Source organism: Aethalodelphis obliquidens, unplaced genomic scaffold (genome assembly GCF_003676395.1).
Source record: "Aethalodelphis obliquidens isolate GAN/ISIS:26980383/991018 unplaced genomic scaffold, ASM367639v1 scaffold87, whole genome shotgun sequence".
In the NCBI taxonomy this organism is placed as follows: domain Eukaryota; kingdom Metazoa; phylum Chordata; class Mammalia; order Artiodactyla; family Delphinidae; genus Aethalodelphis; species Aethalodelphis obliquidens.
In genome coordinates, this window is record NW_020838031.1 from 1,807,641 (window position 1) to 1,821,779 (window position 14,139).

General features: G+C 52.2%; 1 protein-coding gene and 1 pseudogene across 2 annotated transcripts in view; one reads left to right on the top strand and one right to left on the bottom strand.

Moving 5' to 3' along the window:
- Positions 1-1,421: 1,421 nt before the first annotated feature.
- Positions 1,422-6,565, bottom strand: LOC113613384 (actin-related protein 2/3 complex subunit 1A pseudogene; annotated as a pseudogene).
- A 37-nt stretch (positions 6,566-6,602) lies between these two features.
- GALNT2 (polypeptide N-acetylgalactosaminyltransferase 2) overlaps positions 6,603-14,139 on the top strand; it is a 178,592-nt gene continuing 171,055 nt past the window's right edge. Inside the window, exon 1 of one of the 2 annotated variants that reach the window (XM_027094053.1) lies at positions 6,603-6,805. In XM_027094053.1, coding sequence (XP_026949854.1) covers positions 6,680-6,805 — 126 coding nt within the window. In that variant the 5' untranslated portion in view covers positions 6,603-6,679. The remainder of the gene's footprint in view (positions 6,806-14,139) is intronic. The other variant, XM_027094054.1, reaches the window with a different exon arrangement.

Genomic DNA, 14,139 nt, shown 5'->3' on the forward strand with positions numbered 1-14,139 from the left:
ACCAGGGAAGTCCCTGAATCATTGTTAAGTGTACATTTCAGGGACTTTAAGCATACTCACATAGTTCTGCACCAGAGTCTATCTCCAGAACTTTGTCATCTCCCCAAACCGGAACTCTGTACCAATTAAACAATCACTCCCCCTTCCTCCCTCCCCGCCCCTGGCAACCACCCTTCTACTTTCTGTCTCTGTGAATTTGACTCCTCTAGGTACTTCATGTAAGTGGGCTCATAGTTTTTGTCCTTTTATGCCTGGCTTATTTCACTTAGTATCATGTTATAACTTACGTCAGAATTTCCTTTCTTTTCTTTCTTTTTTTAGACATTAAAAATTATTTAATTATAAAACTTTGAAAAACAGAATCCAAACTTGAATTTAACTGAAAACATAGTTCCAGTCACAAATTATTCATGAAGAATTGATCATAAAACCTGTAAAGACAGAAAGTAGGTCTCTCATTATGTAGGGCTAGGGGCAGGAAGAGGGAGTCACTATAAATGGGTACAAGGTTTCTTTTTTGGAAGGTTAGAAATGCTTAAAAACAGATTTTGGTGATGTTTGCACAATCCTGTTAATGTACTAAAAATCACTGAACGTTACACTTAAAATGAATCAATTATATCTCAATGAAGCTGTTAATAAAAAATCAGAGCATTTTAAACAAAGGCAACTTGTCTTCTAAAGGGGTGTGTGGCCATTGAGCTCTTCTAAAGGCATGCATTACTTTTTTTTTTAACATCTTTATTGGAGTATAATTGCTTTACAATGTTGTATTAGTTTCTGCTGTATAACAAAGTGAATCAGCTATATGTATACATATATCCTCATATCCCCTCCCTCTTATGTCTCCCTCACCCTCCCTATCCCACCCCTCTAGGTGGTCACAAAACACCAAGCTGATCTCCCTGTGCTATGCGGCTGCTTCCCACTAGCTATCTATTTTACATTTGGTAGTGTATATACGTCCATGCCACTCTCTCACTTCGTCCCAGCTTGCCCTTCCCCCTCCCCTTGTCCTCAAGTCCATTCTCTACGTCTGCGTCTGTATTCCTGTCCTGCCCCTAGGTGCATCAGAACCATGTTTGTTTTTTAAATTTCCTTTCTTTTTAAAGCTGAATAATATTCCATTGTATGTCACATTTCACTGATCCATTCATTTGTTGATGGACACCAGGCTGCTTGCATGTTTTGGCTCTTGTGAATAACGGTGCCATGAACATGGGAGCACATGTTCAAGTCCTTGCTCTCACTTCTTTTAGGTATGTACCCAGAAGTGGCATTGCCGAATCATACGGTAATTCTAGGTTTAAGTTTTTAAGGGACAGCCAAAGTGTTTTCCATAGCAGCTGTACCATTTTGCCTTCCCATCAGCAACACACAAGGGTTCCAATTGCTCCACATCCTTTTCCTCTTTTTTTTTTCACATTCAGTATTTTCATTTAATTTTTTAGCAGACAATTTACATACTTCCCCCACCCCTTCCTTTAAGTTAGTGTGACACTTTTCCATAATAAACTACTTAAAGAGAAGCTTTGGTCAAGAATGGAATGAAATAGCAAAACAAAAAATAAAACCCAAATCACTGCTGCTTTTAAAAAACCGATACTTTCACCAATTATTCTCAAACAAAACACAGAACAAGGTTTGCGCCATATGTATCTTCAATGTTTCCTGGCGGCTGGCTCTCCTCCCCATGACGCGAATGGCGGAGCTGCCCGGCGCAGCCTGTCCGTCCTCATGCTGGATCTGGGAGGCTCGCCCTGGATAGAAGAATCTAAGGTCTTGAAATCCCAAAAGGTCATGGCTCCATCGATGCCAGTAGTGCAAAATTTGCGACAATCTTGCCTGTCTGCCTCATAAATAGACACTTGAGTGATACTGTCCTGGCGCAGCATCTCCAGGGCCGGGTTGCGGTCCTCGGTCGTGGCCCGCTTGTCCATGTTGCAGAAGCGCTCCGTGGCTGACACGTTGCACTGGATGCTCTGTTTCGGGATGTCTAGCTTGGAGACAAAGGTCAAGCAGCCGCAGTCGGCGCAGCTAAAGAGCATGGGGCAGCAGTCATGGCCAGCAGCCAGGACGCTGTCCTCCGAGATGAAGGACACACTCAGGAGGGGCAGGAACTCTGTCTTCAGAGTTGAGATCTGCATGCTTTTTGAGGCATCGGCAACGGACACGGGGCCGTCGTGGCTGACCCAGGCCAGGCGGCTCCCGCTGGCGGAGAAGCTGACCTTGCGCACCCAGCCGCCAGGGCCACTGCCACCAAACTCTGACATCAGATGACCAAAAGGCATCTTGCTGCCCCAGGGCATACTGGCTGGCTTCTCATCCACTTCTTGAATGTAGGCAGAAAACACTCTGCATTTGAAATCACAGGATCCTGCTGCCAGCAAGACGTTGTTGGGATCCAATCCAAGCTGAGGACCGTGGAGCGAATGGGTTTTTTAATGTGCTTGCTTACCCACCGGTCATTTTCGGACTCAGAGTAACAAACAGAAATGAGTCGTGCTCCGCTGCCCACAGCAAATTTGTTCTCTAGGGGGGACCACTTGACAAAAGTGGCCGCACAGTTAATTCTCAGAATCACCAGGGTCGGCTTCCAGACACCATCCTCCTGACCCCAGACGTAGGCATTGCGGTCAACCCCGCAAGTGACGACGCAGTCACTCTTGGGAGCCCAGTCGATACCTGTGATGTGTCTGTTGTGCTCCTTGAGTTCATGAGTTTTCACCCACTGCCTCCCGTTCTTCTCATAGATGTGGATTTCATGGTTATTGGGGCTAAGGGCAATGGGTACGATCCCTGTTCCAGGCATGACAGGTGATTGGCTCTAGCAAAAATTGATGCAGGGACATTATTCTTCGTGTTTTCAAAGGACAGAAAGCTGGGGGTCGGGGCCATCCGGATGGGCTCGGAGTGTTAAATTCCCGGATTCTGGTCAATCAACGTGAACAGGCTCCTGTGGGCTTGGGCGGAAAACCGAGGACCACATCCTTTTCAATATTTGCTATATTCTGGTTTTTCGTTTTCATTTTCGCTTTTTTAAAAAGAATAGCCATGCTACTGGAGATATCTCATTGTGGCGTTTGTTTTGTTTTGTTTTTTGCATTATCGATGTTGGAGGTAGGTTCCAGTTTGCCCTCATGGATTTTAGTGGCTGTCATGAGGTCTACTTTATTCTTGCAGTTTCTTTGTCCTTACGCTTCCCCAAGTCACTTCCAGCCTTTCTTCTGACTTCAGATTTACAAACTACAGTGCTTCAGACCCACTGCCATGCACAATGGAGTTGAAGCTTTGGCCATAAATCGTCCTTCTTCACCTCGGATGCTCTTTAGCCTGTCCTACTTTGTTTGATACCAGGATCACAGCTTCTGCTCTTTTAGAGTTGGCTTTTCCTTTATGACCAAATTTGAAAATCTTTTAACAGGCAAATTAAGTGCATTTGTAAATTCATATACTGGTATGGTTTGGTCTCCACTCTGTCCTGTTATTTTCTGTTATAATTACTGCATGTATTATGGTATACTTATTGTGTTTCTTTCACCACTTGGTGTGTATTCTTTGCTATTTAATATTTTTTTTTCTTTTAGGGTTTTGGAACAGGGTTTCCAATATTTATGTTTTGCTTTAGTGGTTAAGTTTTTATATTTTTACATTAATTCTTTTCTTTTTTCTTAACACTTTAACATCTGGCCTGTCCATTTTACATGGTGTCATTTGATTAGTAACTATGACCTATTTAACGGTCAGTTACATGATTATGTTTCCCCTTTTCGCTCTCCCTTCTCCTTCAGTTTTTTTCAGTTGCACCTGTTCTATTTGATTAGAAAGTATGTGTATCTACTAGTCTTCCCATCCGTCACTTGGCGGTTTCCTCAGTTAGCTCTTGTTTGGGGGAAGCTCATTCCCCAGGAAAGGCATAGGATGCTCTCTAAATTTCTGTACTCAGTCCTCATCTGTTTGTCTATAGCTTTGATCCTTAAAGGCTGGACACAAAAATCCTTGGCTGGTACTTTCTTTCCTTAGTGTCTTGTAAATACTGCTCCACTGTTGCGTTGCTCTGTATGTTGCCAGCCTCAATATTTTTATAAGTAATTTGCTCTTTTTGCCTTTAAAATCTAATAGTTTTACTAAAACATGTTTTGGAGTTGATTATTCCACTCAGTTTTCCAAGGTACATGGAAGGTACTTTCAATATATAATTTAAATTTTCTCTTATTTCTGGCTTATTTTCTGGGATTATAGTTTCCCCCCTAGTTTTATTGAGATATGATTGACATATAGCACTGTGCACAGCATAATGACTTGACTAACATATATTGTGAAATGAATATCACAATGTTTAGTTAATATTCATCATCTCATTTAGATACAAAAAAAGGAAAGAAAGAAAAAATATTCTTTTCCCGGTAATGAGAACTCTTAGGGCGCACTCTGTTAACAACCTTCAAAAGTACCATACAGCAGTGGTAACTATCGTCATCATGCTGTATGTTACATCTGGGATGACGGTGTTAATATTAATTTTGCTTCACTGTTTGGTGTTTCTACTTTAGAGACTCCAGTGACATGTATTTTGGTTCTTCTTTCCTGGCTTTCATTTCAACCACCTATCTCTGAAAGCTTTTTACTCCTTTCTTTATTTTATTTTCAACTTCTTGAATATTTTCTTGCCATTCTTCAGTGTCCTTTTACATATCTGTATTTGATATATTCTCCCTTGGGCGTCTTGTAATTCTTCTTTGTTTCTGGGATAGTTTTGTCTTTATTTTCCATTTCTATCCTGAATCTTATCAACTCCTGCTGTATTTTTTCCTAATTTTTGCCTAATATATTCTCATGTTTTGAATTTCTGATTCTATCTGTGTGTGTGTGTATGTGTGTGGGGGGGTGTATCCAAATATATGATACTTTGTTCAGCTTGAGAGTTTGACATAAGGTCTTACAATTTTCCTCTGCTTTGTCGTTTTATTGATGGGGGGATTTTCATCAGGTGAAATGTTATGATTCATCTTCTCATCATAAGAAATGTATTTTTTTTCTTTTTGCAGTAGATTTATATGCAGCTATTTTGATGTTTTAGTGCTACTAGACATTTTGACACGGGGTTCATAGTTCAAGAATGTCCTCTTCTCACTGTATACTGAAGTGCACTTTTTAGTAGATAACCACACTGAGGGAGGGATTGGTTGTCTTTTATTTCTGCGGATCTATAATTCTCACTTTTCCTTCACCACAAGACCTCCGAAGGGCATTGCCCTTTCTCTATTTATCTGACTTTTCCCAGAAGCAAGGCTTCTTCAAGGCTGCCACCTCCTGTCCCATTCTCTTTCAAACCTCTTCTCTTTTCCACTCAAGTATCCAACCTGTGTTCAGTATTTAGTCCTTGGTGTTGGACTTTCTCTTCATAGAAGGATTTAAGCCTGGGTTTCACTTAAGTCCTTGGCAACAGTGGAGGGAGCTCTGTTGGAATTTGAGGTATTTTCTTTCTTCTACTGAAGAAGTAATTTGAAGTTCAGCTCGTGGCATTTGCTCTCCTAGTAGAGCGGAAGGCTTGTTTGTTTGTGCTTGTGTTTTATTGAGGATGTGAGTAGAGATTCAGATGCAGGCAGCTGCTTCTGTCCCCTGGACTGGTCAGCTTCCGGAATCCCTTTTAAAATATCAAGCGCTAAGTAACATTTCTTTCTTCCCTAGGAACACTGGAAACTTTGCTGTTACAAGGGCATCGTCAAGGTTACACAGATTCTGTTACAAGACAGGTCTGTCTTCTTGCATCTTTAAAGCTGTTTCGTGTGCTGCCTCTTCTTTCTTCTTTTAATACAGCAACCAGTCACAAAGAAAACAATTTAAAAATATATATTACCTTCCTTCTTCCTCATTTCGTGTTTACTTAAAAACAAAAAAGAAAACCCTGCTATTCAGCACTCCGTACATCCCTGGAAACATGCTCCCCTGAAAAATCACCTCTCGGTTTCTACCTCCAGGCCGCCACCTCTGCCTAAATAAATAAATAAAATGGACACCTGGGGATCCATCCCCACCAGGGATGTTTTGCTGCAAGATTAGTAAGAAAACTGCAGCGAGCGGCAGCCAAGTCGGGTCCCGGAGGGGGATTTGCACCAAAAAACTCAGGTCGGTGGGCCAATAAGAGCGAGCCTGCCAGGGGGCTGGGGTGGTCCCAAAGACCGAGGACCGCGGAAGTGGCGCTCCCGGCCCGGCAGCGCGCGGCAGCAGCGACCGGGGTCCCTGGTGCGGGCGCCCGTGTGTGTGCGCACATGTGCGCGCGCCCCGCGGGCGCCCGGCGGCCACCTGTCACTCACGGGGGTGGCGGGGCGGCGGCCGGCGGAGGCCCTCCCCGTGGGGCCGGCGCGCCGCCGCGGTGGAGACGCGGTAATCCCCTCCTCCGCCCGCGCCGGGCCCCCGCAGCCGCCGCCGATTGGTCGCCCTTTGCTCCCTGACCCCCTCGCTGCCTCCGCGGCCGCCGCTTCCTGCTCGGGCGCGGCGCGGCGCTCCCGGCCGGGGCGGAGCTCGGGCGCCGGGCGCGCACCGCCCTCGCCGCCAGCCGCGCCGGAGGAGGAGCCGCCGCGCCCTTCCCCTTCCTCCGCTCCTCCCCGGCCCGCGCCCGCCGCGGCCCCAGGCAGACTCGCGAGCAGCGGCCGCGGCCGGCGGCCGAGTCGGGAGGATGCGGCGGCGCTCGCGGATGCTCCTGTGCTTCGCCTTCCTGTGGGTGCTGGGCATCGCCTACTACATGTACTCGGGGGGCGGCTCCGCGCTGGCCGCGGGCGCGGGCGGCGGCGCCGGCAGGAAGGTGAGTGGGGCGCCCGCCCGCGGCCCGGCCCCGGAACCCCCGGCGCCCACGCGCCCCGGCCGCGCCGCGGGGCACCGAGGGGGGTTCCTGGTCCCTCCTGCCCTTCTCCGCCCGGACCTCCGCTCCGGCCACCCGCCCCGGGTCTCTCGGCCGTGTCCCCGAGGCTGGGGGCGCCCCCGGCCCCTCTGCGCTCGCCTGGTTCGGGAGAGGGAGACCCGGCGCAGCCCCCGTGACTGGGGCCGCCGACGCCTCTTGTCGCCCCCCGCCCCAGCTCTCCGCTCCACGTAATTTGAGTTGAGTTTCGTCCGGCTGCCGGGAGCCCGGTCCCCTGCGGTGGGACCTTTGGGGGTGGGGATGTTGGGAAGCACAAAAGCGGGTGGGGGGGGAGGGCGAGAGGCGGCCGCCTTTGCGACGTGTCACGTACCTGGGGAGACAGGAGTCCAAGTTTCTTTTCAGCCCTTTGATACCAGCCGCCGCAATGCCCCCTCCCCCTTGTCGCCGCCTCGCGGGGAGGGGGCAGTTCTGGGTCTCGGCTCGGTACCTCTGGGGACGGGGGCGCCGCCAGCCCCGCGCTCGACGGAACGGACCTCCCCGGTGATGCAGGCGGAGGGCCCCCGCGCCCCTGCGCCCCGGACGAGGCTGGCCACCCACCCACACCCCGAGACCGTCCCCTCCCGGCTCCCGCGCCCGACTCGGCCGGCCCTCCCGCGCGGCCCCCGGCGCCCGCCTGTTCCAGCCCTACGCCCCCGTTCCGCGGGGTGGTCCCTCTGCTGTGTGTGTCCCGGCGGGCTCCAGGGGCCGAGGGGGTGGGCCGTGGGGACCGCGTGAGCCGCTCTGGACGGCCGGGCGCCCTCGGGAGGAAATGGAGCGCCCAGGGCGCCGGGGCCCTGCGATCCCGCTGGGAGAGCGGGGCTTTGGGCTGTGCACTTGCCGCCAGCGGTGTTCGTGGGGTTTGGTGGCAACCAGGCTTTGAAAGCGGCCTCCACACGGTGTAACCCCTCTGCTGTGACATTTGGTGTCACCGCAAACCCAGGAAATTCTGAGTTAATGGAGGTGGACCGTGGGTTGGGCAGGAACCAGGGAATGGTGTCCTGGAACGAGCAAGCCAGAGTAACTGGATGAAGAGACTTTAGCCCTAAAGTCGGACCATAAACGTCAAGGCTGAGGTTCAGCTGCTTCAGAGGTTTCCTTCCTTCCTTCCTCCTTTCATTCATGCTTAGCTGAAGGTGTTAGATTCATGGTAAATTTCGTAGGCTTGCTTTATCTAGAGGGGCAGAAATGAAAAGTCTTTCCGTGTGCAGAATTGGCCTAGCTTATTTCTGAGCTGACATGTGCTGTTAGCCCTGTTTTTTTCCCTATTTTAATCCAGGGAACTGTTGTTCACATGCACGAAGTCTCCGTTCATCCTTGAATGGTAAAGAGCAGTGCGCCCAGCGGAAGCAGTGCAGCCCTTTGAAAACCGTGGCCGTGTTAAACTGGAATTATTTCAAAAGCTTTGCTTCCCAGTAAACTGTGCCTTCGCAGGTCCACGTAGCCTGGTGTGCTGGTGAGACCTGGCAGAGCTTCCTGCCTTTCATGTGAAAGAAAACCGAATACATAAGCCATGCTTAGTGTTGCCTTTCCTTGGTCTGCTGCTTTCATTAGCACATGTGATTGGAAACAGCAACAGGGTGGCATTAGCATCCGGAAACAGCAACAGGGTGGCATTAGCATCTGGAGAGGTTGGCTTCTCCCTGGTGGGCTTCAGCTGGTGGATGGTTCTTGAGGGGTCTTCCATTTGATCCTTAGTTAAAAAAAAAAAAAAAAAATCCAAGAACTCCTTGTGGCCTGGTGGCAGTAGGAAGGTACAGAGACCTCGTGGAAAAAAGTGTGCGAAATGAACAATTACACGTGGATTGGTGATTTGTCAGCTGGGGAAGAGGTGTGTACATGCAATAGCTTTTGAAACTGGAGGAGCTTCGTTAATGTAGTGTTGCCCCTGGTATTAAAGTAACCGCCCTGAGGCTGTCTCCGGAGGGGGGTCAGTAGAATCTGCTGTCCTGAATTTCCTAATCTAGAGTATAAAGCCGCCTAGTCTTTCTTCCTCCTGAGTTGTTTCCATGGATTCAGAGACCAGAAAGTCTCTTCAAATTTAGTTCGTCCTCGTGATAAAAGGAAATATATAGATTTTCTAGCTTGTAAAGTATGGACATAAAAAAGATACGGTAGCATGCGTGTGAAGGCAGAATTTGAATACTAGCTGTCGTTTTTTAGGTGTAAGTGGACTTACATTTCTTCTCTCGTTTCATGCCGTTCGAGTCAAGGGTCTAATTCCATATTTAGCCAGTTTCTCTCCGCCCTGAGTCTTTTCACAGGGCACCAGGCTTCGGTATTAGGCTTTGGGGGATTGTCTGATGGGAGCCTGACTGGAGTTTCTGCTGCTTGAGCACCTGGCCCGGCGTTGCCACTGTTACATTACCCTGCCTGTTAGATTACTCCCCTCAGGATGGTTATTTATTCTCCGTTTGGCGAAACTTAGCCCACTCACCTCACGCTGCAGATTTCATAAACTCAACAGGGGCAGGCGCTGCCCTGCTCGGGACTCAGCGCTGAAGTTCGGGGTGTGCGGTCAATCATTTTATGCATAATATTGTTTGGAATTATATTTTATTTACATTGGCAGAGAGCCTTCCCTCCCCCGTATTTCACTCTTTCCCCCTAAATTGATGATTTGCACTTCAAGGATGCCTTTCCTTTGAGCATCCTTAAATGCTTTAAAATTTTAATCATGTTCAGTCTCCCCTGGGCCTTGGTATGTTGGCAGTGGATGGAGCTGCAGAGAGAGGAAGAGATTTCTGTGGAAATAAACCTGCCTCTGGGTGAAGTGTGGCTCTTCAGGTTGGAGAGGGAAGGGTTTTCCAGTATGGGAAGCATGGTGTCTCCCGAGAGAGAGTGTGTGACGCCAGGACCCCTTGTCTGTGCTCCCACCGCACGCCCTTGGGAGGCAGGGAGAGCATTCCCGAGGGGCACGGCCAGGGCCCGGTTACTCCCCTGCCCTTCCTCGATGAGTGGATGCTGGAGGCCTTTGGGTAAGACCTGGAGGAGGCCTTCTGGGAGAGCGGGCTGGGCCTCTTCTTGGGGCGGTGGAGGGCCTCGCTTGGCTGGAGCGGGTACGCGTGGAGGATACAGTTGGAGGAGTTTGGGACTAAATCATAGAGGGCCTCGGATGCCAAGCTGACTTGTTGGTTCTTACTTCTGCTGACCACAGGGAAGCACGGGTGTTTTTTGAGCTGGGCGGTGGACACTTACGGGGAATGGTGTGGACACATTTATCGACATTACGACTAGCTTTCTGCTCCTTCCTGCTGAGTGACCTTTACTAATTTACCGAACCTCTCTGAGCCTCAGTTTCCTCATCTTTATAGTGGGGATAGTTCTGGTAGCCAAAGACCAGCTGCCACTAGGAGGCGCTGGCAAACAGTAGGCGCAGAATAGATGCTGTTTGGAGGGCTGGGGGGAAGGAAGAAAGCCTGAATATCTGCTTGAAGATGGAGTGAACTGTGACGCTTAACTGTCTTCTTCTTGATCTCTGGAGTTTTTTTTAAATCCCTCATCCATTCCTCCCAGATCGATCTGGTTGGTTCATTTGGGCTGGCAGCGTGACCCCGACTCACATCAAGGACTGCCTTTTTGGGAAGTGACCCGGACGTCTTGCCGGCTCTCTTGTCCCCAGCTGTGGTGTCAGAGCGGGGTTCCCGTCAGCGGACAGCCAGCGGGAAAGTGGGTGCAGGACACACCGTCGTTTGGTGGCCGTGTGAACCGTGGGTGTTGCTGGTCACGTCCCTGAGTGGGGCTCCCGCGGTCGGGAGGCCGGCCTGCCGCCCACTCCCTCCAGGCTCTGGGCACCCAGTCGCCCTCTGCCCGCAGCCTTGCCCCTTCTGGTGGGAGAGGAGGTGGCTCTCGTCACCCATGCGCTTTCGTGGGCATCAGCAGATCTGTGAATGTGTCTGCTGGGGGTGGCGGTTGGGAAGGGGGACCCAGGCTGCACCCGGCCATCTAGAGTCAGTTAAAAAAATTCCAGTTGAAAGGAGAGTTTGAAGTTGAGGTCGGGAGTGCAGTATTGGGGGAAAACCACCGCAGAGCCAGAGAAGCTGACAAACGTCCCTCTGTGAGAAACTTTTCTTTAAAGAAAATAAAAGTTTCGCTCTTCTGGAGTGATGCCATGCTGTCTCCGGGGCTCACACATGGTGGAAGCCGGCTGTGACTGACGGTGCACAAGTGATGGGCTCACCCCCAGCCCTCTGGTGAGAGTGAGGAACAGCCTGCCGCCTCCTGCCCCCAGCACCGAGGGGGCCAGCTTGCCTGGGCTGCGGCAGACCTCGGGGTGGAGTCCGGGGCACCCAGGGGGCTGTTAGTGGTGTGGGGAGGCTTCAGGCCCCCTGTGACTCTCCCCACCCTAACTTCTGGCGAGTGGTGGGTCCCCTGTTTGGATCAGAGGAAGAGGTATTTGAGAGAAGGCCAGAAAAACAATGGGATGGTGAGCGGGGAGATACATACATACACATGTAGTTTCATGTGTATAATTTCTCGTTCCTGCCATTCGTGTTTCTGAGATCTTTGGGGAGAGAGAAGGCACTTCGGGAAGGTGTGAGTTTCAAAGCGGGCAGTGCCCCGCTGCCTAACTTCCAGCAGATCCAGCGGCTGCTGGCTTAGTGGAAGGAGGGGCGTGGTGAGGCTGCCTGGGGCAGAGACCCGGAGCGCACAGGAGCTGACTGCCCAGGTTCTGGCCGAGATCCCGGAAGAGGCAGGGTGTTCCTGGGAGAAATCTGTGAAGTCTCCTCGCTGGCCCAGCAGAAATCGTGGGGTGAGACAACAGCCAGACCTGGCCGAGCCCACGCCCCCTTTCGGTTCTCCCACTTTCCTCCTTGTGGACCCTCTCCTGGAAGCTCTGCTTGTGTGGGTGATGCTGAGACAGACAAGCCGGGCGGATGTCCAGGTGGAAACACACCCACAGGCACGCCGTACACATGCCACAGTGAGAGCCTTCCGTACGGATGTTAAATAAACACCACTCTCTGGGGACCCCCCGCCCCCAGCTGCCCTGTTCGTCTTCCCTTGGGACCCCCGCTCCATGGTCTCCGTCCCCACTGCAGGGCCTCCTGGACCTGGCCTCCGTGCCCGTGCCACAGTGGTGCTTAGACACGCTGAGCGCGGCTTCTGTAGAGATGCTGCTCGAATCCAAGCAGGTGTTGGCCTGGTCTCACTGGCGTGACCCGAAAGGTGGCCTCCCCCTCGAGGCCACCTTTGCCTCTGTGTTGCCGCCGGGGACCCTCGTTCCAGTGCTGTGGTCTTGGGCCCTTGCCTCCGCACTGCCCTACGGTGCGGTTTCTTCGGGAGGACCTCCTGGCGCTTCCACAGGCAGACCTCCCAGGTGGCATCTGGTGCAGGCCGGGCCTGGCGAGGAGCCCTTCTCCGTGGAGCGTTGCGCTGAGTGCACTGGTGCAAGCCTCCCGTGGACACTCCTGCCCTCGCAGTAGAACTTGATCCTGCTTTCTAACTGCTGTGAGGACGCTCTGACCTTTGGCCACGTGCTTGAGCTTAAGGGTGAACCCCCAGTGTGGAGGTTCCTGTTTATCTGTCCAGTCGGGAGAGCCTCCCTCATAGGCTCGAGGAGCCAACGAGTCCTCCCCTGGGGGGCACCGCCCCCCCTGCATCCCTTGCCCGAGGCGGGCGGGTCTGGGCCCCTGCTCGCATCTATCTGCCTCCCGCGGGGCAGGCTGAGGCACTTGGCATTTCTGCATTTAGTCATGACCGGTATCGTAGGCCCGGGAAGCATGTGTCATTGTGCACGGATTGGATTTCTTAGCGTGCTGGGACGAAGACGGCAGTGATTCATCGTGGCTGGATTTGAAAAAACCAAACATGGTCACATTGAATCTCACTCCTGGCCTTCCATTTACATAGCCTTCCTCGGCTTTGGGAGTCCTGTGGCCCTTGCTACGGCTCTTACGGGGGCTGCCTGGTCACCCGTGGCTCAGCCTGCCCTTGGGCTGCCCGCCCCGGCCCCCCAGGCCCCTCCTGCTGGCCACCTGGTCCTGCCTGCTGACTCCTTGGGAGGAGGAATGGCCTGGACGGCTGGGGATAGAGTCGCTGAATTCCCAGAGCCCAAATCATGACCAGCGTTTTGGCAGGGACGAGGGTGTTGGGGGGGCAGCGGTCACTCTAGCTCAGGGCCTCTCAACCTCCACACGGCTGACACTTTGCGCCGGGTAATGTTTGTTTTGGGGGCCGGAGGTGCTGCCCCGTGCGCCGTGGCCATTTAGTAGCTTCCACCGGATGCTAGGGGTACCACCTGCCTCAGTGGCAGCCACCGACATCGTCTGCAGGCGTTGCCGGGTATCCCCAGCGGGCAGGGTCGCCCTCACTTAAGAAGCACTGCCGTAGTCAGTGTTAAGTGCGATTTCTTTTTGTTTTCTGCTGTCTTCCTGGAGCCAGACTGCCTCTCTGTGTGGTCTGGGGTGGACCCCTTGGAAAGGGTTTCCACTTAATAAACACACTATTAGCCTCCACTATGTGCCAGGCGTGGTCCTAATACTTTACAGATACTAATTCATCGACTCCACATCACGGTCCTTCTATTCCTCCCACTTTACTGATGAAGGCTGAAGCACAGAAAGGTTCAGTCACTTTCCCAAGGTTGCAGAGCTAGTGGGTGGCACCCCCAGGGTGGTCTGGGCGGCCACCGGTGGGGGGGGGGCTCGCTCTGGCTTCCCAGGCTTCCCGTGCCCCTTCCGTGCGCCGGCAGTGCCCGTGTCCTGCTGATGGTGGCGGGACATTCCTGGAAGGCGTTCTGGAGCAGATGCGCCCACAGTCATCCTCTCATGGGAGGGTCCTGTCTCCGTTTTAACCCTGTGCTCTGTGGAAGGTCTCACGTGTTCTTGTCCTCAGGTCTCTGCCTGTCCTGAAGTCCTCAACTGCCCCCTGGCAGGAGCAGACATGCAAACAGGCTGGGGTCCCTTTCACGTGTTCTTTCAATGAGTATTATCGAGCACCTACTATGTGCCAGGCACTGCTTGGTGTTTGGGGTGCAGCAGTGAATAGAACGGAGACACAATCTCGGCCCCTGGGGAGCTTTACCCTGGGCGCAGCTGGACTAAGCACCGTAGGTAGTAAGTGACGTAGTGTGAGAAGGGGCTGAGTGGGGGCGGCGGGAGGGGTCAGGAGCAGGGGAGGGGAAGGGTACAGTGAGTGCAGGGCCCATGGGCGCCGTGGGGAGGGGTGGCTTGAGCAGGTTGCAGCCGAGACCCAGAGCAGGTGAGTCCCTGGCTCACTCTCCCCGGGTGCAGCCCCCGGCT